At 35.2% G+C, this 25,811-nt stretch overlaps 1 protein-coding gene across 1 annotated transcript in view; it reads left to right on the forward strand.

Annotated features, from left to right (window-relative positions):
- The window catches only part of NUP107 (nucleoporin 107), a 56,664-nt gene extending 33,432 nt beyond the window's left edge, over positions 1-23,232 (forward strand). The window contains exons 11-28 of the mRNA XM_004386427.2: positions 2,347-2,425; positions 4,028-4,141; positions 4,848-4,938; positions 5,092-5,168; positions 6,954-7,013; positions 7,811-7,956; positions 8,072-8,120; positions 10,518-10,587; positions 10,894-11,012; positions 11,887-11,925; positions 12,237-12,387; positions 12,696-12,808; positions 13,441-13,543; positions 14,020-14,180; positions 16,082-16,207; positions 16,576-16,689; positions 22,357-22,524; positions 22,867-23,232. Coding sequence (XP_004386484.2) covers positions 2,347-2,425; positions 4,028-4,141; positions 4,848-4,938; positions 5,092-5,168; positions 6,954-7,013; positions 7,811-7,956; positions 8,072-8,120; positions 10,518-10,587; positions 10,894-11,012; positions 11,887-11,925; positions 12,237-12,387; positions 12,696-12,808; positions 13,441-13,543; positions 14,020-14,180; positions 16,082-16,207; positions 16,576-16,689; positions 22,357-22,524; positions 22,867-22,974 — 1,888 coding nt within the window. The 3' untranslated portion in view covers positions 22,975-23,232. The remainder of the gene's footprint in view (positions 1-2,346; positions 2,426-4,027; positions 4,142-4,847; positions 4,939-5,091; positions 5,169-6,953; positions 7,014-7,810; positions 7,957-8,071; positions 8,121-10,517; positions 10,588-10,893; positions 11,013-11,886; positions 11,926-12,236; positions 12,388-12,695; positions 12,809-13,440; positions 13,544-14,019; positions 14,181-16,081; positions 16,208-16,575; positions 16,690-22,356; positions 22,525-22,866) is intronic.
- Positions 23,233-25,811: the final 2,579 nt, after the last annotated feature.

A 25,811-nucleotide genomic window follows, 5' to 3' on the forward strand; every position in this document is an offset into this window, starting at 1 on the left:
CACACTACAGGGGAAGTCAGCACAACTGGACTAAACCAAAGCTGAGAGGTTTCCTGAATACAACCAAACACTTCGAAGGACAGAGTAGCAGGGGCAGGGGTCTAGGGGCCTAGACCCCTGCTTTCAGGGGACATCTAGGTGAATTGGCATAACAAAGTTTTTTAAGAAAATATCCTGCATCCTACTTTGGTGAGTGGTGTCTGGGGTCTTACAAGCTAGGGAGCGGCCGTCTAAGATACATCAGTTGGTCCCAACCCACCTAGAGTAAAGGGGAATGAAGAACACCATGGACACAAGGAAAGTATTAGCCCAAGAGAGAGAAAGGGCCACATAAACCAGAGACTTCATCAGCCTGAGACCAGAAGAACTAGATGGTGCCTGGCTACCACAATGACTACCCTGACAGGGAACACAACAGAGAGTCCTTGATGGAGCATGAGAAAAGTGGGTGCAGGACTCAAATTCTAGTAAGAAGACCAGACTTGATGGTTTGATTGAGACTAGAGGGACCCTGGAAGACGTGGCCCCCGGGCTCTCTGTTAGCCCAAAACTAAAACCATTCCCAAGGCCCACTCTCCTGACAAAGATTAGACTGGACTATGAGACATAAAATGATACTCATGAAGAGTGTGCTTCTTTAGCTCGAGTAGATACATGAGACTGAATGGGCAGCTCCTGTCCAGAGCCAAGATGAGAAGGCACAGAGGGTTGGAGCTGGGTGAATGCACACGGGAAATCCGGGGTGGAAAGGAAGAGTGTGCTGTCACAGTATAGGGAGAGCAAATAGGGTCACAAAACAGTGCATGTATGAATTTTTGTATGCGAGACTAACTTGAATTGTAAACTTTCACTTAAAGCACAACAGTAAAAAAAAAAAGAAATAAAGGCAAGCTATAGATTGGAAGAAAATACTTACACAATATATGTATGACAAATAACTTGTATCCAGGATTCATAAAGAACTGCAATTCAATAATAAAAATGTAACCCAATAAAAAGGGCAAAGGATTCGAATAGACACTTCACAATAGCAGATAGACAAATGGCTAATAAGGACATGAAAAAGTACTCAGTGTCATTAGTCATCTGAGAAATGCCCATTAAAACCACAATGAGGTACCACTATACACCCACCAGAATAGCTAAAATTAAAAAGGTTGAGAACACCAAATGTTGGCAAGGTTGACAGGTGGCACTTTCATACGTTGGTAGAAGGAATGTAAAATGGTACTACTACCACTTCGGGAAAAGGTCTGGCAATTTCTTATAAAACTAATCAGACACCTACACTATTTCCCAGAAATTTCACTCCAGTATATTTAACCAGAACAAGTGAAACTATATGCTTACAAAAATGACTTATAGGAGAATATTCACAGGCAGCTTTATTCATAGTAGCCAGAAACTAGAAACAGCCCAGCTGTCCAATAGTAGGGGAATAGATAAATTGACTGGAATATATTCTTACAATAGAATGCTACTCAGCAATAAAAAGGAATGAATTATTGCTATCTGCAGCAAGATAAATGATCTCAAAAACTTCATTCTGAATAAAAAAAGTCATACACAAAAAAGAGTACTTATCATATGATTCCACTTCTGTGAAATACTAGAACAGACAGTAATCAAAACACTGATTGCCTCTTGAGGGATAGACATGGGGATTGACTGGGAAAGGATATGAAGGAATTTTCTGGGATAAATAATAATGTTCTATATCTTGGTAGGGGTTTGAGTTAAACAGGAGTATACATCTGTCAAACAGTGAATACACATTTAAGATTTGTGCATTTTATTATATGTGAATTTTATATCAGAAAACAGCAATATACATGCTGAAATTTTTAGGCAATACGTCAAAAAATAAAGTGAATTAATAGCTAGATGGACCCCTCGTGGCACAGTGGTTAAGAGCTCAGGCTGCTAACCAGAAGGTCGGCAGTTTGAATCCACCATCCACTCCTTGGATACTCCATGTGGCAGTTCTACTCTGTCCTGTAGGGTTGCTATGAGTCAGAATCCACTCGACAGCAATGGGTTTGGGTTTTTTAGAGGGTTAGATAGATGACATAATAACCAAGTATAATAAAATGTTAATAGTAGAGTCTGGATGGTGGCTATAAGGCTTTCAGCTTTGCTGTATGTTTGAAACTTTATAATAAAATGTTGTGGGGAAAATGCAATTTTAAAAAAGCTAAAATTAAAGTTCTATAGTGAGGAGTTTTGCGTGGTGTTTTTGAGTTTGTAGCCTCTTTTTATTACTGTGACTTGATTTGATTTTTTTTTTAAATAGGCATATTACAATTGCTTTCTTTTTTTAAGTTTTCTACTTACCTTTTCTTTTAGGGAAAATACTCTGCATACCTTGAAACAGCGGCAGCTAACTTCTTATATAGGAACTGTCCGTCCACTTGTCACTGAATTGGTAAGTGTTCTTTGAAATGAAAGTTATCTTCAAAGTTAACTCATTTTTTTTTTTTAAAGGCTGAGAATTTTTCTTTTCTTGAATCCTTGTTTCAGTTTCCCAAAGGTTTACACAAAAGTTAACTCTAACAACTGTACTGCATTTGAATTTGGTAGAATATTATTTGAACATATACGTGTTCAAACATTACGTTATAAATTGTGACAGAAAGTATGGAAATTGTTCCTGATTTGCCAGCATTAAAAACAAATTGATTTTGGTCTTGTACTAAGGTTTGAGCTCGTCACCTGTAAGATGGTGACCTATGAAAGAAAGCTCTTTTATATAGGAAGCAGGAAAAAAATAAAGCTTTATGAAATAATAACTTGAGGTTAGAAAGGTTATTCTAGGATATGAGTTTTAGGAATAACGTTTAGTGGATTAAAAAAGAATGGAAGTCTAACTACTACAGAAATAAACCGCTATGTGATAGATGGGGCATGTGAAAGAAATATTTATAGTGAAGAGTGGGGAGACATAAGTAACAATTAAAATTGATAAAATTCCATTTGGTAACAAAGATTTTTTTTTGAAAACTACTGGAAGAGCATGAAAATAAACTGTAGCTAAATAACCCGTTAGCAAGCAACAGCTGAAAGTGATTTACTCTTAACATCTCGAAAGTGGTGATTTCCTTTTGTCAGAAATAAACGACATTCCAATATTGAATGATTAAAAATTAGACTCATTTATTTTAATAACTTTTTAAATTCATGTTTGCAAAATATGTGTGCAAGTAGCCAATTGACCTATTATGCAGACCATTTTCTGAATTGATATTCTTGTTACCATACACTCAGTAGTATTTGAAGTAACAATTACTTCCTTTTTTAAGTCACATTAGTTTTTCATTTGAAAATCATCGTGTAGATCATGTCTGCTATTTGCCAGTAAACTCGCTGAGGTGTTTATGAATAATACATAATCCCAGATGTTTAAAAGTATATTTCTTCCTATTCATGAAGGTGGAAATAACTTTTAATCTTGTGGGAGGGATGGTGGGCAACTCTGTATTAGAAATTTGTTTAAAAAATTTTTTAACTGGACATTGATGTGTTTTATATGACATTAATCCCATAATGGATACTTAAAAGGCTGCTTCTCCTATGTTCCAGAAAATACCAGCTAACCACTTTCTAGTCACAGAATAGATTGGGCATCCCTCATTGTCTCCTCTGTGTTGATCCTTCATCTAGGTCTAATTTTGTTTAGATTTTACTTGGCTGTGTAGCAGAGTAAAGCTCAGTTCATCTTGAATGATAAGTAGCGCTTCTAGAGTTCCCTTGCTGGACTAGGCTATTGGTGTTTCCACCTCACCTCACCTGTGTGTGCACCTCTGTGGGCCAATGGAGGCTATTTAGAGTGGTGCTGCAGACAATTGTGTGGCTGTTTGGAACACCTGTGACACTTTTCATCCCATTTGTTATTTAACTAAATTATAAATGGGTATGTTTCCTTATATAAACTCAGGATAGATTTATCATCTTTTGATGATATTGAAAATGTATGTGGGTGTATAGTGGATTTATAGTTGATGATGTGTTTTCTATTTTTTTTTAATAGGACCCCGATGCTCCCATAAGACAGAAAATGCCCCTTGATGATCTGGATAGAGAAGATGAAGCCAGATTACTCAAATACATTTTCACTCTAATCCGTGCTGGGATGACAGAAGAGGTGAATCATGTATAGCCTGTTCGTCCGATTTCAAGAAATCATAGTCTCTTTAACTTGGAAGGGATCTTTGTGAACGTACCCTTTCAATGCAGGAATCCCTTTCACAGTATTTCTGGATCTAACTCCTGTTTGAATACTTCCAGTGATAAGAAACATATTGCCTCAGAAAGCAGCCCACACTAGCTTGGCCCAACTCTAATTATTAGAAAATCTTCTTAAGTCAAACTTTGCCTCCCTGCCTTGCACCCTGGTATGTCCACATTATTTCTAGTGCTGATTTTCAAGAGTTGAGAATAAGTCTAACCCTAATTGCTCTTCCAAGTGACATTATTTAGGCCCTTGTTATAACACCCTTGTTATTATAGAGACTAACAATGTTTTTATATTACATTTACATAAGTCAAAGGTCATCAAATTCTTTAGCCCCATTTGTCTCTAGCAAAATTAAATGCCAGTGGTAAGCCCAAAATCAAAGAGGAACAGTGTTATTTAAAAGAGAAGAAAAGCAGGCACAAGGCAGAAATCACAGAAAGGTATCTGTATGTTGGCAGGGTGGAATGCCATTACAAATTGCCTGTGTCATCCTTTGTAACATCTCTGCCATAATTATCTACTCCTGAATGTGTGTGTTTAGGCTTAACTACTACAAGTACTTTTTCAGTAGTACACTGGTTATTTGACTCACTGTGCTTTCTTATTTCAAAAGGCACAACGGCTCTGTAAACGTTGTGGTCAGGCATGGAGAGCTGCAACACTCGAAGGCTGGAAGCTGTATCATGACCCTAATGTTAATGGAGGTATTTTAGCAGATTTTATTCTGATAGTTGGAGATAAAGTTATTTAGTTCTAAATGCCACTATTGATGAAGTATAGCTTTTCTTTTTAGAAAAGGTTGGGATAAGGAGATCTCAGTTTCAACTATCTATAAATTTTCTTTTACTGTTTTATAGGAATGGAATTAGAACCTATTGAAGGGAATCCATATAGATGCATTTGGAAAATAAGTTGTTGGAGAATGGCAGAAGATGTAAGATATAACAATATTTTTTGAAACTGATTTTTACTCTAATTGAAGACCTGCTGACATGCTGTGAAATGTTCCAAGTAGCATATAACTAAAGTTCCTATTTTGAAGGAAGTTCAAATCAAATTGAGAAATTGGGGTAGGCAGGCCTAACTGCTAATCAAAATTATTGAGACAGTAACTAATAAGAATTAAATACTGATATAAGACAAAAAAAAAAAAACAAAGGAGATACCAAATGAGTTCAAAGAAAAAGCACTGGGCTAAAACTGGCTTCCCTGGAGAGAGAATTTAATTGAACTTTTTTAAATTAATAGGATTTGGGTTGTTGGGCATGAGAAGATGACGAAGGAATTCTGGGTAGGGTGATGGTAAAACAGTGTATAGGTTGGGAAACTCAAGGGAATGTAGTTCTACCAGGTGGGAGTGGAAGGCACACAGAAGGAGATAGATAGTACTGTTGTAATGTGACATCTGCAATCCTAAAAATCACCACACTGTGCAAAATTGTACAAAAAACCCATAGAGCTTATGGGAAAAATGAGGTTAAGGGCACAAAGTTCTTCAGTGATACACAAAAAAATAAAAAATAAAAATGGTAGCAGTTTTACACGTACTAAATGGTTAAAAAATACGTAAATAATACAAGAAATATGGCACTTTACTTGAAAACAACCTGAAGTTTTCTTGTGGAAGTGGGCATCAGAAGGGCTGCAGCTTGTAAGTAATTGTGAAGAGGTGGAAGGAGGGTTATCTGACATTGAACAGAAAGTTATAACACTAGATGTAGATGGTTATGGCTTATAACACACCTAGTGAACTGAGGTAACTAGTAGATAACTTGAAGTATGTCAGTTTTTTGTGTTTCTAAGCAGCTTGGTTCATTTGGGTACAGTTTTCCACATTGACTTAATGATTCTTGTGAACAAAATCACATATAAACAAATGGAAAATTTGCGTAGTGTCAGATTGTTCCATGATGTATCAGTTGTGTTGGGAAAAATTCACATTTTCAAAACATGCATTACAGCAGAACTGACTGTAATAGGTAATAATGACCTAACAAGATAAATTAGGAACAGGCAGCGTGATCCTCAAATGCTACCCTAAGGATTTAGAACTTTATACCATAGGTAATAGTGGTGAACCATCAAAACCTTGACAGTGCATGACAGCAGTGTTACAAGAGTAGCATGACAGTGGAAAATAGGCTTGAAATTGAACACAGTAAGTAATGAGGGCCTGCCTAGGAGAGTATTGATGGGAGTGAAAGGAAAGGGAGAAGAATGGTCAGGACCATTGTTTGGGTACAGAAGGCAGAGGAGGACTCAGTTATGGCTCTGAAGTCTCTTGTTTGGATAACAAGAAACCTGGAAATGCCACTAATAGAAGCCCAGAAGTTAAAACAGGTAGTTTGATGAACATATTCTACTTAGGAATTTGATGCAAACTGATGAATAACAGATCCAAGTGCCTTGTTTTGATGTTGTACTTAGGCTAGAATCACATATTTAGAAACTTTCCAGGAGAAAACACCTATACAGATTCCATCTTGAATAAAATTTGACTATTTTAAATAATCAGAGCATCCATTAGAGTTGGATCTGCTTTCACACTGTGTTTGAAATTTAGATGTTTGACTTTTTAAGAATTTCAGCACTAATAATTTCATCAAACTGAAGTGAATAAATTTAATTTAGAAGAGATTGCAAAATTCCAGGTGATTATGAAGAAAATTGCATACTAAGAAAACTGTTTCAAATTTATGTTATATTTATTGTATTTCAGGAGCTTTTTAATAGATATGAGAGAGCAATTTATGCAGCTTTAAGTGGGAATCTCAAGCAGGTATGCAAGCTATTTTAATCAGTTTTTCTCTGGAATGAAATTGTTGGTGTTGTTAGGTACTGTCGAGTCGGTTCCGACTCATAGTGACCCTATAAGACAGTGCCCCAGAGGGTTTCCAAGGAGTGACTGGTGGATTTGAACTGCCGACCTTTTGGTTAGCAGCTGAGCTCTTAACCACTACACCACAGGTCTCCAGGAATGAAATTAGATACTTAAAACATTCTAATAATCGTATATAATAAATCTTATAAACTTAATTTTTAAGGGTAGCAATGAGAGAGAGATTCATGAAGTAGAATAGTGACTTGGGCTGTTTAATTTGATGTACCCATACATGCATGTCGTAATAAATGAAGTCAGACTTGAATTTCTAACTAAGATTTGTAAATTTCATTGCCAACCCACGTTTATTGATGACTAATAGTACTCAAAGTATATTCAGAAATGTACCACTAAGGTACAGTGTGACTGCTTGCATGTTTCACAAACATCCTTCTTCCCCATACCCTCCTCCCATCTTGAGGTTGTGTTATAATAGTGAGTTGAAACTCCATCTTATGTTGGCATGGAAAATTGATTTTATTGTGAATTCAGTATGGAAAAATTCGTAATAGTTCAAATTTCTTAGAAGTTACAGTTTGAAAAAAATGATTATTTGATATGATTTTTTAAAATCTATAGGTTCATGTTATTGTAAGTGAGGTTATAGTCCATGTCAATGGATGTAACTGCTTTTTGTTTCTTTTTTGTTGTTGTTAAATATGCGTCTGTGTTTCTGTTTTGGAATGGGGGAAAAGCTTCTTCCTGTCTGTGACACTTGGGAAGACACAGTGTGGGCCTACTTCCGGGTGATGGTGGACAGTCTCGTAGAACAAGAGATCCGGACATCAGTAATGACTCTGGATGAAACTGAAGAGCTCCCTAGAGAGTATTTGGAAACAAAGTGAGTTTGTTGGTTTGTTTTTAGTCATGTTGTGCTCTTTGAAGTTTTTTTTTTATTTTACAGCCCTTGTTTATATTGTTAATATTCTGTCCCTTTCCTGGTCTTTCTTTTAAAGTTGGACCTTAGAAAAGGTTTTTGAAGAACTTCAAGCTACTGATAAAAAGGTAAATATTAGTATGAACGTTTTAAGATCTCTGGAATAGGAAACAATAAATGTTATGCTGTTGTGCTGCACTGTAGCTGAAAGGCAAAAAATATGTGAAACCTTGTTCTCCTCTGCCTTCTTTTCCTTGCCTGTTATCAAAATGAGAGACATTCTTTAAAAGAAAAAAAACTTAATTGCATATTTAAATGGTACATCATTTCTGTTTCTTTGGTTTAGGATTGGTTTCATCTAAATATGTGGTATGCATGTAAGCTAATTCTTTTCCTTTTGAAAATTTAAAATACATAATGGAAAATTAACAAAACTTCCTTTTCCTAGATCCCAATTAAAACTTCCTCCCAAACCCTTTATGGTTACTTTCATTGCCCTCAGGTGATAAAAGATACTGATATGTATCCTTCTATATCTTTCTCCATGCTCTTACAAATATGTGTCAATAATGTGGATATCCAAATATAGGATTTCAGTTTTGTTGTTGTCTTTTGCACCATAATGTATACACTGTTCTACCACTTGATTTTTTTTTTTCATTTAAAGATAATCTCTTCAAATTAGTGGATATGGATTTAACTTAACCCAACTTATTCTTTTTAATAAGTACATAATGTTCTGTAGAAAGATGTATAGTTTTTAAGATCATTCTCTTTTTGGTGATATTTAGGTTGTTTCCTGTGATATAATAAGCATTCTTGTATACATAGATAATATGCTTGTTCTGCTACTCCTTCTGTTTCTTTAGGATAAGTTTCCTGAAAATGGGGTTGGTAGGTTAAAGAGTATTTATACATTAAATTAATTAGCAGATTATAGAAATTAATTCATATTCCCACAAGCAGTTTATTAAAGTGGCTGTTTTCCTACATTCTCACAGTCTTGAATGGTCATACTGTTTTTGGTTTTTTTTTTTGCCAGTCTATCAGATTAAGTGGAATAGGAACTCGCTATTTTTCTCACACTTCCCTGTTTACTCATAAGGCTGAGCATGTTTTCATGTTTATTGACCATTTGTGAATTTGTTCGTATCTTTTACCTATTTTTTTGTTGAATTTTATCTTATGTTTTATAGGAGCTCTTTGTATAGTAAGGAAATTAATCCTTTTCTGTCAAGCGTTCATTACCAGTCTGTTATTTTGGAGATTCTAGCTAGTGAAACAAAACAAAATTAAGGAATAGATATAAATACTACAAAAAAGAGTGGAGCGCTTACATATGATAAAAGTATAGAACTAGAAGCAAAGACTTAGTAAGTTACTAGATTTAATAAGAGAATTTATTAAAATAGATAAGTAAAAGACAAAGTTACAAAAAAATCATAACCTTTCTGTACTAGTTCTAACTGTTTAAAAAGAGGATTGGCCAAAACTATAAGAATACCTAGTAATAAATTTAATGCAAAATTTCAGGACCTTTGTGAGGAAAGCTATATAACCTTGTTGAAAGTCATAAAATAAGACATTGATAAATAGATATATCATGTTTCTGGATAAGGTGATTTACTATAAATGTGTCAGTCATTTTAAAATTAACATAGAAACCTAATGCTTTGGGGCATTATTTCTGGAAAGATAATTTCCAAATAGAAGAATAAGTGAGAATGGAAAGAAATTTTGGAAAAAAAAGGTACAACAAAACAGTATGGAATTGGCATAAGAATAAATAGGTCAGTGAAAAATAAAAGTTCAAATTAAATCCAAGTATATATGAGAACTGAGCAGATGACAGGAAATCTTTCACAGCAAAAGGGATGGTTTATTAAGAAAACAAAGCTAGATCCCTACTTCATGTTATGTGCGAAAATAAATTCCAGATAGAACAATGGTTGAATGAAAAAGAATAAATACTGAAAGAAAATTTAGATGACTAAAAATAATTAAAATATATTTAACAAAATCAGTTAACTATTTGCTTCAAAAAAATCAAGCCGCAGGTTACTTGTAAATGGTTTTGTCTATTCTGTAACTAATCACCATTTTGGTGATTTTTGCTAATCTTGGTGGTTTATGCAAAAGAGAATACCCAATGAATGCTTTTAAGTAGTGCTGCTCATATTGAAAGAAATCTTGTAGTTTATTTTGCTTAGGTCACATGTGTCCTTCCTTTCTGGTCCACCATTGAATGCCAAGGTAAAGAGTAGTAAAATGTAACTAAAAGTTTAATGACGTTCACAAAGATTAAATTCTTATATCATAGTTCTCTAAGATATCATTCAGCCTTGAGTATATTTCAAAGGCAGTATCTTTCCCATATTTTATTTTGTTTTGCTCTTCCTAAAGCCATTCATTTCCAACTTTTTCTTCATACAAGTTCCTTCAGAAATTTGGCATTTTTGGTTAACAGTGAGTACATACTACTGAATGACCACCAAAGAATTTATGAAAATGTAAAATTTTTTCAGAGAGTTCTGGAAGAGAATCAAGAACATTATCATATAGTTCAAAAATTTCTTATCCTGGGAGACATTGATGGTAAGATATTATAGTTTTATTTTACTTCGTATGATTTCTTCACTTTCTCATAATAATTTTTGTGAAAGGTTATCAGAACAATGTGTATGACTCACATCTTTTAATCTTTATAAATATCATGTTGGAATGCAAATATTCACTTAATTGTTATTATAAAATAAAAACAGAGTCTGTTTGATAGTGTGTGGAGAGTTTTATATGATGGCTGTTAACAATGAGACAGAGGAATGAGTAAATGTTCTTGGCAGGATTTCTCTTCTTTTGATTTTATCCCTATTGTTGAATCTTTTCTTTCTCGGCTTGTAGGTTTGATGGATGAATTTAGCAAATGGTTTTCCAAAGGCAGGAACAGTCTCCCTGCACACCTCCTCCGCTTCATGACTCATCTCATTTTGTTTTTCCAAACTCTGGGACTACAGACCAAAGTAAATAAGAAGGAATGATCTACCTTTTTTTGCAAAGCTGATGCTGTATATATCTCTTCAGGAAAACACACTACTTTTTTATTGTTTTTTTTTTAGTAATGGTGATAAGGGTACAGAAGTCTCATATGGTCACTCAGTAATAACTCACTGTGGGTGACCCTTTAGGGTTCTATCTGTAGATGCAGAATGCTGGTGGTTACCCAGTTTTTCATAAATTCATAACTTTATTCTCATCAGTACCAAACTCTATATCAAATAGTTAAGCTGTCTGAGCCAGACTATTCTGTGTGTTTTTAAACCTTTGTGTTTTTTCTTGTCCTTTTTTTCTAAATGTTTGATAACATTTTTGTCAGAGTACATGTAGAAGGCAAAATGATACAGTAGGTGAAAGGCTGGGCTTTGGAGTAAGATATCCTGGGTTCACATCCTTATTCAGTAGCTTCTAAGTAATTCTGGGTAAATAAAACCTAAGTCATAGGAAACCCTGGTGGCCTAGTGGTTAAGAGCTATGGCTGCTAACCAAAAGGTCTGCAGTTCAAATTCACCAGGCACTCTTGGAAACCCTATGGGGCAGTTCTACTCTGTCCTATAGGGTCACTATGAGTTGGAATCAACTCAACGGCAACAGGCTATTTTTTTTTTCCAGGTCATAGTCTCTTCATCTGTAAAATGTGGATAATAGTAACTACTGGCAAAAGAGTTATAATAAGGTTAAATCAGGCAATACTTTTCTAAGCAGTTAACCTGGCATATAGTTCTTGGCCAATGGTAAATACTAAAATTATGGCAGACTTTTTATTAGACATGTTGCTAATACATATAAGCAGTTGAATTTATAATAGAGTTTTGAATTATGTCTTTTTTTCCTCTGAAGGAAGAAGTTTCTATTGAAGTTTTAAAGACATACATACAGGTAAACTTTGAGAATCCATAATTTGATTCTTTTTTTCCTCTTTTAATGAAAACAAAAAACAGAATGGTACTATTTTAATACCCAGTGACAGGAAACCTATCAGAATCCATGAGACATCTTTTGATTGTCATTAGTACATTTCTTTTGAATTTAAAATTATTGTGTTTAACAGCACAAATCGATGTCAATATGAACGTCTACATTTTATGTGTAAATATGCTTGAAATTTTGAAGTGAACTTTTACAAAAGCACTGCTAATCCTAGAACTTGTTTTATTATTGACATACCTTAATCTTTTTCTATTTTTCAGCTTTTAATAAATGAAAAACATACAAATCTCATAGCATTTTATACCTGTCATTTGCCTCAAGACCTAGCTGTTGCCCAGTATGCATTATTTTTGGAAGGTGTTACAGAATTCGAACAGCGCCACCATTGCCTGGAGCTGGCTAAAGAAGCAGGTAAAAATAGTTGAGAACTTGGATAAATTATTATTTTGGTTTTAGTAACATTTGTCCTACTTTTAAATCATTTCTCTTGAGAAAAAAATAAATAAAATTTTCAATGAAGTTCTGTTTTAGGAATAAAATAAGTTACACTATAACTTATGTAAAAGATACCTTTTAATTTTGGCTTTTTTTAATAATGTTTTTCATGTTCTGTGTTATATTTTTAAATAATTATTATTTCAAATTCACCAAATCATTTTGACTGTTTTATTTTTGTCTTAATTCATCTTTGGTTTTTGTCTCTTCAACAAATTCTTCAGATCTGGATGTTGCAACAATAACAAAAACTGTAGTTGAGAATATTCGAAAGAAAGATGATGGTGAATTTAGTCATCATGACTTGGCACCAGCCCTAGATACTGGCACTACTGAGGTAATTTGAAGGGTGTAAATTGGTGGGATGACGTGTAACTACTAATAATCTTTCATGATGTTCCTTGGTGAATCTACTTCTACCTTAAAATACAGTAATTTCGTTCTGTTTTATTTTTAAGAGTTTTTCTTTGTGAGTCAGAACCCTGTAGATTATAAAAACTGGTAACAAATTTAAGGTCTTATCTAAGAGATCACGTCTAGTGGTAATTTTAAGGAACTTTTTTTTAATACAAAAAAATCTGAGGGTGGATTTTTTCTCATCAGGTTATTCTTGGTATTTAATAAATCACTAACTCTTATGTAGCTTACATATTCATACTTTCAGAAAGGAATAGAAAGTTATGTCTAGAAAAGAAAAAAAAAATTTAGAGTCACACCTGAAGGAATCACATGGTTAAACTGCTGGGAGGTAGAATATATGATTCAGATTCAGAGTCTAGGAAGTGTTTTCCATAGTTTAATAAAGAACTATATGAAAATAACCTAAGGAAAGTTAGATTCTTTTGTAATTCTGTATAACTCAAGGTAAAATGATGTTTATCAGAAGTGTAAATATAAGTTAATTCAACTAATTTGCAGAGCATCTTAGAGAAAACCAAAATTTTTCCATTTTTCCTCTTAAATGAATAGGAGGACCGCTTAAAGATTGACGTAATTGACTGGTTGGTATTTGACCCAGCACAGAGGGCAGAAGCGCTAAAACAAGGCAATGCGATAATGAGAAAATTCTTGGGTATGCTCTATTTTTATATTCTTTTTTAAAGTTTTTGTTCAAATCTGTATACTCTTGACTTTCGTTTTTGTGTTTTATTTTTTTAATCCTTCCATTGGGAAAACAAATAGCCACTTGAATATGTCAGAGGTGGTATTATGAAATAAAAAATATTTAACAGTAAATTTTCATTCTGCTAGTCAGTTTTGAGTATAATCTCAAGGCTATCAGACTTTGAAAAATAATTGCTTTTTTAAAGACATAGAAGTATGTAAAAGTAACTGCATTTAATGTATCCTTCATGTTATATCACATTAAGATAAAGAAAAGCCCAGGCCATTTGGTAGAAAGATCACCCATACTTTTAACGACATGCCTTGGGACCTGAAATGGTTACAGTTCACTGTAAAAGAGGCAAACCAGTAATTTAACTCCTTTTAGAAATCATTACACAGAATTCCATGTATATTGAAAACTTGTACATCTTTTTGGGACAGCATCAAAAAAGCATGAAGCTGCAAAAGAAGTATTTGTGAAAATCCCTCAAGATTCTATAGCAGAAATCTATAATCAATGGGAGGAACAAGGAATGGAAAGTCCACTTCCTGCTGAAGATGATAATGCTATCAGAGAACATTTGTGCATTCGAGCTTATTTGGTGAGAATGTAAAGAAATCCCTAGATGTGCCTACTTTCATGAAGATTTTTCTGATTTACTCAGACTTTGAACTGTTTTACCAGAAATGGTGCTTTACTTGTTATCTTATCTCCTTTGTGACTGTAGTTCTGACTGATGCCCAAGGAGACTGAAACCATGACCTTGTCTTTATTAGTGTGACCCTCTCATCAGTGTTAGCCAACCCAAAACATATGGTAGATAATATGTGTGATGGGGAGAACTTATGTTTTTTTAAGATTCTTTGAAAGCTTGTCTCAACTTTAATATTTCTGCTTTTGGCAATAACTGAGAAAAGATTTTCTAAATCTGTTATGACTAAAACAACATAATCAAAAACTAAACGCTTTGCTGTTGAGTCTGTTCCAGCTCAGCGACCCTATAGGACAGAGTAGAAATGCCCCATAGGGATTCCAAGGCTGTAATCTTAATGGACGCAGACTGCCAGATCTTTTTTCCTCGGAGTGGCTGGTGGGTTTGAACCACCAGGCTTTCAGTTAACAGCCTAGTGCTTAACCACTATGCCACCAGGACTTCTTAACAACAATATACTCATTAAAAATTCATTCAGTAAATAATCGGGTGATTACTGTGGACTAGGTACTGGGGCTAAATCTGTTGAACACATCTTATCCTTGCCTTCTAGGAGCTGTTTGGCTAGTCAAAAAGATAAGTAGACAGGCATTCATTACATAGTGATAAGTGTCAAGATTTGTTGTTGTTGTTAGGTACTGTCCAGTTGTTCCAACTCATAGCGACCCTATGCACAACAGAACGAAACACTGCCTGGTCCTGTGCCATGCTCACAATCGTTATTATGCTTGAGCCCATTGTTGCAGCCACTGTGTCAGTCCATCTCGTTGAGGGTCTTCATCTTCTGCGATGACCCTCTACTTTACCAAGCATGATGTCCTTCTCCAGGGACTGATCCTTCCTGATAATAGGTCCAAAGTATGTGAGACGAACTCTCGCCATCCTTGCTTCTGGGGAGCATTCTGGTCTATTTCTTCCAAGACAGATTTGTTTGTTCTTTTGGCAGTCCATGGTATATTCAGTATTCATCATCAACACCACAATTAAAAGGCATCGATTCTTCTTTGGTTCTTATTTGTTATCCAGCTTTCGCGTGCATATGAGGCGACTGAAAACACCATGGCTTGCGTCAGGTGTACCTTAATCTTCAAGGTGACATCTTCGCTTTTCAGCACTTTAAAGAGGTCTTTTGCAGCAGATTTGCCCAGTGCAATGCATCTTTTGATAGCTTGACTGCTGCTTCCATGGGTATTTATTGTGGATCCAAGTAAAATGAAATCCTTGACAACCTCAGTCTTTTCTCCGTTTATCACAATGTTGCATATTGGTCCAGTTGTGAGAATTTTTGTTTCCTTTATGTTGAGATGTAATCCATACTGAAGGCTGTGGTCTTTGATTTTCATCTTTGATTTGCTTCAAGTCCTCTTCACTTTCAGGAAGCAAGGTTGTGTCATTGCATAGCGCAGGTTGTTAGTGAGTCTTCTTCCAATCCTGATGCCCCATTCTTCTTCATATAGTCCAGCTTCTTGAATTATTTGCTCAGCATACAGACTGAATAGGTATGGTGAAAGGATACAACTCGAAAAAGTGTCAAGATAGGTATAGATTAATGATGCTGAGATAGGAGCAAATGCCAGAAGACACAATCTATACCTTGCTAGTGTTTGTCACTTGCCAAAACATTTATTCACAATGATTTTTTGGGGGGAGTGTAAAATAAATATTGAACAGTTTTATTTCTTGATGCTATAAGACTGTTTCTAAGAAACAAATCTTAAAATCTTTGTTGAACATATGCGAAAAGTTTTCTTTCTTCTTGTATGTGTGTTTTTTTTTATATTACTCTTTAGGAAGCCCATGAAACCTTTAATGAGTGGTTTAAGCATATGAATTCATCTCCACAAAAACCTACTCTGACACCTCAAGCAACTTTTACTGAGAAAGTGGCTCATGAACACAAAGAAAAGAAATATGAAGTAAGTTGAATATGGACATGGGATGTTTGTTGCATCTTAAAAATGAATGTTATATAAAGAGGTCATTTCCTCAGCATTCCTATTACAACTGGTGATGTTCCTGTTAATGTTCTGCTTTGACAAAAAGCTATATGTATAGTTACTTTTTTGTAAGTAATTAACCAAACATGAAAAATACCTTCAGGTGACATTAGTGTTCATTTGTTACAAAGTTAACATTTTAGTGTTTTATTGGCATTTATTTTTATATTTGGTGGATTGAAGTGTCAACTCTTTAGAATGCTTTTCCATATATATTTGTGTCTTTATAAATACACTATTTATTGGATTTAGTTCCATTATATATCTGCCTTATGTTTGTTTTGCAGATGGATTATGGCATTTGGAAAGGGCATTTGGATGCCCTAACCGCTGATGTGAAGGAGAAAATGTATAACGTCTTATTGTTTGTTGATGGCGGGTGGATGGTAGATGTTAGAGAGGTAAGCTGTGTGCGTTATTTCTACCTAAAACTATTTTTTAAAAACAGTTTAAAAAAAAAAAGTTCTGTCTTTGAATAGGAGCATATTCAGATCTTATACAACCTTTGTATTTGTTACTGAACATCCGTATTTTAAGCTTAAGCTGAAAATACTAGCTAGGGACTAGAAATGTTTGACTCTTTGGTAAACTAGTTTCTCAAGGTACTAAAATTCAATTTTTAAAAAACTCTGGACCTAAAAATTTTAATTGTACATATATCTAATCAATTTAGGGATATGAAAATAAGTCTGGTGTTGTCAATAAGACATATACAGTGAAACCCCTGAAAGCTGGAACTGCCTTATTTTTCCAGGTCTTGCAAATTTTCCACCTTTGGCGGAGTGCAGTCTTACCACTTTTCTATAGCTTGTTTTAGTGGAAAATATTTGCGTTTTCCTTCTCTGAAAGGTTTCCACCTTACACAGGTTCCAACTTTTGTAGGTTTTACTGTATGTAAAGCAGTGACTCTCATCTCTAAGCGGTCCATTTGAATGACCTGAGGAGCTTTTAAAAAATACTGGGCTCCATCTCCCAGAGATTATGATTTAATTGGTCTGAGGTAGGACTGGGCTTTTGGTTTTAAATCACCTGGAAAGCTTTAATGTTTGGTCTAAGGTTAGAACTGCTGTCACAAAAGTACTAAATGCCATAAGAAAAGCACAGATAAAGTACTTTGTGAGTTCAGGGAAAGAAAAGGTTGCTTCTACCTTGAAGGGACCTGGACAGGATGCTTCAAAGTTGTAGCATTTGATTGAATCTTGAACTAATGGTAGAATTTAGATGAGTGAGATGGGGAAAAGGATACGGCAGGTAATAATCATGGGAGCAAAGACATTGAGGCGTGATCCTGCAGCATAACAGAAACAATGAGTAGCTCAGTTGCCTCTGCAGACCTGATGATCTGCTTAAGGAGAACTGGAAATGTTAGATTCTTTAGTATTTTGGTATATTATGTTGAACAGAGAAATCCATAGGAATGTTCTTGGTATTTTTCCTCTGCCATTCCCCATATCTTGGTCTGTTTACTACTATTATTTAGTGGCTACATCTTTCTAGCTTCTCTGGCTGCCCCTTTCTGACCAGAGGCAATAAGCAATAGGGACAGGGACTAGATTTGAGCCTCTATTTCTGGTCTTCTGATACAGTAATTATCTTAGAAGTCTCCATTCTCATCCTAAAGTTGCTAATAGAAGTCTGCTGACTTCATAAATAGTCTTGAACCTTAAGCAGGTTCCTCAGGCTAAACCTTTCTCTTTTAATTCATGCTGATGCTTATGAAGATAAAATTTAAATATTTAAATGTTGTAAAATGCTAATTAAGTGTCAAAAACTTTGAAAAGACTTTAGTGCCTTATTTATAGATAATTTTTTGTTATTCTAGCTATTAATTAATCTTAATAGATGGAATATTGTCAAAGAAAATGGAATTGGGATGGAAAGCAATGAATAATACCATTTTGTTTCATCAAACATTTTTAAATCGACATTCAGCCCCAATCACTTCTTCAAAACTAACTCACAAGAGATTTCTTAAATAGTCAAATGATAAATAATGGTATTTGGAATCACATCTGTTAAGTTTAGCTTAATGCTTTTACATAGTCAACAATGCTAGCACATATATCACTTGTATACAAATTAGAAAATGGCAGCCCTTCCCCTGAACAGATGAGCTCCGTGCCAAATGCACGTGACGTATAGAATGGAGCACAGGCCAGTATCCCTTGTTTAAGACACAACTGTACATGACAGCCCTATTATTATACTTTGTCTCTTACAGTTTCACCTCGTTTTTAAATAACCATGGAATCACTGCATTAGTGTTGGAGGCTGGTGGCCCAGAGAGATGGCAGGGAGAATGGAGCAGGCAGCTTGCCTTTACCTACTTCTCATTAATTCCACCACCTGTAACTCTACCACATTCTAGTCTAAGCCTCTACTGTCTCTCCCTTGCTTCCACTCTACCTTATACAGTCCCTTCATACCACAGCCACTGAGCCTTTTAAAATGAAACGTATGTCACTCATCTACTCAAAACCTTCTAATGGCTTCTCGTTACACTTAGAATAAAACCCAAAATTCTTTTTTTGACCTACAAGATTATACATAAACTGAACCTTGACTACCTCCCCAATCTCACATATCCTGCTGCTCCCCCCAGCTTATTATGTTCTAGCCTTGTTTGCTGTTCCCCATGCCTAGCATGCTCTTTCTCCAAGATACCTGCATGGATGCCTCCCTCACTTCTTTCAGGAGTCTGCTGAAATGTCATTTCTCTTCAGAGAGCTCCCCTGACTGCCCTGTCTAAAATAGCACATGTATGTAATACACATCTCTCACATCTCCTGATCATGTGTTCATTTTCTTCAGAGTATTTATCTCAGCCTGATATAATGTATATTAGTTTGCTTTTTGTGTGTCTGCCTCCATCAGAATGTAACCTTTCACAAAGAGAGCAACTTTATTTCTCTGTCCTTGGCACTTAAAATAATGCTTAGTACATAAGAAGCTTCCAGTAAATATTTGATAATGAATGGTACTACATTACTGGTGTGGATGCAGTCTTCAGATTAGTCATCTGCTGTCAAGACATATCAGTTATTTCAACTAACTATAATATTGTCTTCTCTTAAGCCTTATTAAATATGAGAAATGTTCAACAGATTTTTCCCATATATAGGGCACTAACACACCCTGATGTTGTGGCAGCAACAGGATTTAGGAGAAGCAGGTGCCAGAAACCACCCTGTGAGATGAGGTTATTAACAGGCTTGCTCCTCCTTTCAGGAGATAAGGCATCTAGGAACCAGGGGCACCTTGCCTCTCTAGTATCAGGGGGAGACTACATTGGAGCACAAATGGAATGGCCCAGAGGAAGCAGTCCTCTCATTCGTAATAGGCTCCAGGTAGGGCTCACTAATAGGAATTACAAGTAAGAAGACCTTGAGGCATTTTATATTCATCTCTGAAGTAGCAAGTGCCTATCTAAGAAAAGAAAGTACGTTCCCTTTTAAAGCTAAGAAAATGCAAAACATCCATTTTAATTTTTGCTTTTATGTATTTATACCTCAAAATAAAAATAAAAGATTGATAGTACTACGTGTGGAAACCTGACCTAGGCTAGCCTAGGTTAGTACAATGACTCATTGGTAGAATTACCAGATAGCATTTTGTTTCACTCCTCTATCTACCTTTAAAAAGTATTTTAGCAATTTAATATTACAGCCTCTCACATGAAGGTATTTTTACTGATTATACACAATACAGGGGAAACCAGCACAACTTGTATAAGGGAAGGTCATGGAAGCTCCATAGGCACATCGAAACTCCCTGAGGGACCGAATTGCTGGGTGGAGGGCTGTGGGGACCATGGTCTTGGGGAACATCTAGCTCAACTGGCATAACACAGCTTATAAAGACAATGTTCTACATTCTACCTTGGTGAGTAGCGTCTGGGGTCTTAAAAGTCTGTGAGTACCCATCTAAGATACTCCACTGGTCTCATCCCTTCGGGAGCAAGGGAAAAAGAAGAGAACAGGATACAAGGAAAAGATGAGTCTGAAGGACTAATGGACCACAACTACCAAGGCCTCCACCAGACTGAGTCCAGTACAGCTAGATGGTGTCCGGCTACCACCACTGACTGCTCTGACCAGGATCACAACAGAGGGTTCTGGACAGAGCTGGAGAAGGATGTAGAACAAAATTCTAACTCACAAAAAAAAAAAAAAGACCAGATTTACTGGCCTAAAGGAGACTGGAGAAACCCCAGAAGTATGGCCCCCAGACACCCTTTTAGCTCAATGGTGAAGTCATTTCCAAGGTTCACCGTTCAGCCAGGGAGTGGACAGCCCCATAAAAGCAAACAGGACTAATGAGGCACAGAAGTCCAGGGACAAGGGCCAGAAGGCAGAAGGGGACAGGAAAGCTGATGATAGGGAACCCAAGGTTGAGTAAGGATAGTCTTAATGTGTTGTGAGGTTGTTAACCATTGTCATAGGGCAACATGTGTAGTAACTGTTAAATGAGAAACTATTTTGTTCTGTAAGCCTTCATCTAAAGTGTGAATAGCAGCACAACTGGAAGAGCGTAGTTGATGTGACTGAACTGTGCATGTAGAAATTTTTGAAATACTTTATCTTTGGCTACGTGTATTTTCACCAAAAAAAAAAGGTCGAGAAGGGAGAGGGTTGACATGTTGTGGGGTTGTTAACCAGTCATAAAACAGTATGTGTACTACTGTTTCATGAGAAACTGTTTGTTCTGTAAGCCTTGACCTGAAGTACAATAAAAAGATATTTTTACTGATTGTTATTGTCATAAGGAAAAGGTTTTTCCAAAGTTTTGAGACTTCCTTTTTTTTGTTGTTAATTATTTTATTAGGCTTTTCAAAGACCCAATTATCGTTTCACCTTGTCCTGTTTTTTTGTTTGTACTATGAACTCTATGGATTTTCTTCCTATTTTTAAGATTATTTCAGAAATTTGAATGTGGTTGGGTACTGTTTAGTATTTTGATTATTTTAGTTTTCGGATTTGTTGTAAAGAAATGTAGTGGGCATAAGAGGTCTACTCTTTTTTTTCTGTAGTCTTACTGTTCATATAATTAATTTTTTAGAAAGATCCATGTATGCTTATAAGGAAATGCTAATTGTTTTCTTTACATTGTTTCCCCCAATATATTGTCTCATTAATTCTATCATTCAAATCTATAGGTCCTTTCAATTTTTCTTTTCATTTTTTAATTATACAAGGAAATGATAAATTTTTTTCTCCTTCTTTAAAAACAAAAAGTTTGCAGTGATGTTGTCCCTCCCCGTGTGCCCCCTCTCCCATCCGGACCCTTCTTTCCAGCATCAAATCACTGGTATTAGTCTTTATACCTATCTGTATTTACACCTGTATATACTTAGGGAAATACTGATTATTTTTTGTTCTGATTTATGCTCTAATTCTTATTTCTTTTATACATGTTTTTATTCAAGACATAGTACATTTGTTAGAAATACAAATTGAGAGGCATTTTGTTATTTATCTTACCTGTAATCCCTCTGTTCATCTTCCTGCTTTTTTTGCCATAAGATCTTGTCTTCTAGATAACCATGGTTGAAATCTTGTAGTTTTTTTTGTTGTTGTTAAGGGGCATTAAGCTTTGTTGTTAGGTGCTGTCAAATCGTTTCTGCGTCACAGCAACCCTGTGTACGACAGAACAAAACACTGCCCGGTCCTGGGCCATCCTCACAATCAATGCTATGTTTGAGCTGATTGTTGCAGCCACCGTGTCAGTCCATCTCGTTGAGGGTCTTCCTCTTTTTCACGGACCCTCTGCCTTATCAAGCATGATGTCTGTCTCCAGGGATTGGTCCCCCCTGATAACATGTCCAGACTATGTGAGATGAAGCCTCGCCATACTCCCTTTTAAGGAGCATTCTGGCTGTACTTCTTCCGAGATAAATTTGTTCATTCTTTTGGCAGTCCATGGTGTGTTCAATATTCTTCACCAACACCATAATTTAATGACGCTTTAGAGAAACCCTTTTGCATTTTGGTTTTAATAGCTGACTTTTCTTTTTTATAAAGCTATTTAGCTTAAAGTTGTTCAAATGACCACTTGATGTCTGTTTGTAGGATGCAGAAGAAGACCATGAAAGAGCACATCAAATGATTTTACTGAGAAAGCTTTGTCTGCCAATGTTGTGTTTTCTGCTTCACACCATATTGCACAGTACTGGTCAGTATCAGGAATGTCTGCAGTTAGCTGATATGGTATCCTCTGAGCGCCACAAATTGTATCTGGTAAGTTCTAGAGCATTTGCAGTTATAAATTTCAGTGATTGATAAGCTCTGTAGTAATATTTAATTTTGTGAGATGTGTTTACATTTTTTTAGTTATACTTGGCTTAAAGTAATGATCTATTTTTTAATGTTTGTGCTTCTTTTTCAAACTGTGTGTATATTCCTATGCAGCAAGAAGTGGAGAGACTGGCTCTGGGGAATAACTTTGAAGTTCCTGAACCACTTTAATTTACTAGCCCCTGACAACATAAATCTTAAAAAGGAATTTAATCAGATTGATTAGGTGACTATAAGCTCATGGTTTTCTTTGTTCTCATTCTTACTTTTTTTTTTTTCCATCAGGTATTTTCTAAGGAAGAACTAAGGAAATTGCTACAGAAGTTAAGGGAATCCTCTCTAATGCTCCTAGACCAGGGACTTGACCCATTAGGATATGAAATTCAATCCTAATTTATCTATTTTATGTAATACCACTAATTTCCATGATGATTGGAGTTATTTGTAAAATATACATATTTGTAATTACTGTTTTTTTTTTCCTTTTGCATTATCATGGGGGGAAATGTTTGTAAAATTTGAGATTTGAATTTTTTACTTTTTAGAATATTATGGTAACACTTTGAAATTTTAATGTATTATGTCATTATTTCCCTGTGTTTATTAATGAAATTATGTAAAAATTAAAAATTTCTGTTCTTACAAATTCCAGGATTGGCTCTTTATTATGTAATAAGGAAACGAAATTTCCTATTTTCCTAATTTTTTCCTGTAATCATAAATAGTCTGATATCTTAAAATTATAATGAGGATGGAAAGTAAGTTCATTTCCAACCCAACCACACAATTTTTCATTTTTCATAAAATTTAGTATTTTTTAAAAATTACACTTAAAATGAATATTATAGTGTTTTTAAAAATAATATTAAACTATTATTTCCTTTATTTTGAAGACATTTCTAGTTTATTAACTCTGATTCTGCAAACCTGCTATTAAAATGAGTTGGGCATATAAAGACTTAGCATAGTGTCTGTCACACAGTCAGCACTGAATAAATTGCAGAATACAAAATCGGTAAGATCTAATCCAGCTCTTCTAGTGGGGGAAATACAATAAGTATATTAAAAGGTACCATTAAAAAATACAAGTAAGTCTGAATAGGAGGAAACTATTTCCAGCCAAAAGGTCTCAGAGGAAGTAGCAATTGGGCCAGAGTTTGAGGAATGATCTGAATTTACAGAGGCAAAAATAAAGGGCAAAAAGGGTGAGGCCCTACAAATAAGGAAATCAGTATGAGCAAGGCCTAGAAATGAGTATTATTAGCTAAGCATGTTTATGAATTAGCAAATACTCCAAATGGCCTAGAACTGTAGGGCTTAGAAGTGGAAGATAACTAGAATGTGACTAATAGAAAACATGGTCTAGATTTGTAACTCCAAAACTGGCTAATCATCTGAATAACTTTAGGAATTTGTTAAATATATATTTATACACACTACTAGAGATTCCCAGCTCAGAAAGCCTGAGATGGGGGTCATAGAATTGTATTTTAGAATATTATATAATATGCCATAGGTGGTTCTAGTTAGCTAAGTTTGGGACATTGTGGTTTAAGTCAGAGGTGGATATTAACACACCTGCACCCAAAGCAGGAAGCAACAGTTGATAACAGCAGTACCCTCCTAACGTCAGCTAGGAGGAGTATAGAAGCAATGGACTCTGCCTCAACTCTTATTTTACTAGCTAAAGTGATTCAAAGATGAAATATTTACTTATCAATAACCTCTTTAATTTTATACTTTACTATGCACCCATTAAAAAGAATGGGGTAGAGCAGTACGGGCTGACACAAAAGTTGGCCAGAATGTATGAATGAATGAAAAAAAACAGGTGAAAAACTATACATGGCTGTAAGACGTGCCTCTGTAAGATACATACACACACGCATGCATATATACATTCATATATTGTGTATGTAGATTTTGTGTGGCGGTGTGATTGGGGGAGAGGTCTAGAAAGAAACATGAAACTTATCAGTGGTTACCTTGGAGGTTGGGAACTTTTTCTTTCGTACTTTTTGAATGTTTTACAATGAGCATGTATTACTTTTTGTTATTTTTTTAAAAATCTTAAACTATATTTAACAATACTTTCCAGGAAAGGTTTTGTGCCCTTACCACCCGTATTCAACATAGTGTTGGAAGTCCTAGCCAGTATAATAAGTCAAGAAAAGGAATATAGATTGGAAGGAGCCCTGGTGGTACAGTGGTTAAGCATTCAGCTGCTAACCAAAAGGCAGGCAGTTCAAATCCACCAGTTGCTCCTTGGAAACCCTATGTGGTAGTTCTACTCTGTCCTATAGGGTTGCTATGAGTTGGAATCAACTCAATGACAGCAGGTTTACAGACTGGAAAGGAAAAAATAAAATTGTTCCTATTTGCAGATGACATGATTGCCTACCTCAAAAATCCCATGGAATCTACCAAAAAAAACTCCTGAGAATAAGTGAGTTCAGCAAGGTTCCAAAATAACCAGTTATACTTCTATATACCAGCAATCAACACCAAGATTAAAAATACATTTACAAGCACTGAAAAAATACTTAGATGCAAATTAGAAAATGATGAAAGAAACCAAGAAGATCTAAATAAATGGAGAGACATACCGCATCTCTGACTGGAAGACTTGACATAGGAAAGATGTCGTTCTCTCCAAATGGATGTACTAGTTTAACGCCATTTCTATCAAAATCCCAGCAAGATTTTTAATACATATAAGCATAAATGTGTATGTATTATATATGTTACTCTAGAATTTATATAGAAAGGCAAAGGGAACTAGAATAACAAACAATTTTGAATAAAAATGAGAAGAATTAGTCTACCTGATTTTAAAACCTATATAACTACAGCAATCAAGACGGTTGGTGGAGGGATAGACAGATCAATGAAACATTAGAGAGAACCCAGAAACAGACTCAACGTTTTCACAAATGTTAAAAAGCAATTCAATGAAGAAAAGATAGCCTTTTCAACAAATGGTGCTGGAGCAATAGGACATCCATTCGCAAAAAAATAAATCGACGTAAGTCTCACAGTTTATACAAAAAATTAGCTCAGAATGGTTCATGGACTTACATGTAAAACTATAAAACTTTAGAAAAAGATATAGCAGAAACTCGTCAGGATCTAGGGCTAGGCAAAGTTCTCATATTTGACAGCAAAGTAGAACCCATAAAAGCAAACACTGATAAGCTGGACTTCATCAAAATTAAAAACTTTTGCTCTAT

The sequence above is a fragment of the Trichechus manatus genome, unplaced genomic scaffold (assembly GCF_000243295.1).
Source record: "Trichechus manatus latirostris isolate Lorelei unplaced genomic scaffold, TriManLat1.0 scaffold00164, whole genome shotgun sequence".
NCBI classification, from domain to species: Eukaryota; Metazoa; Chordata; class Mammalia; order Sirenia; family Trichechidae; genus Trichechus; species Trichechus manatus.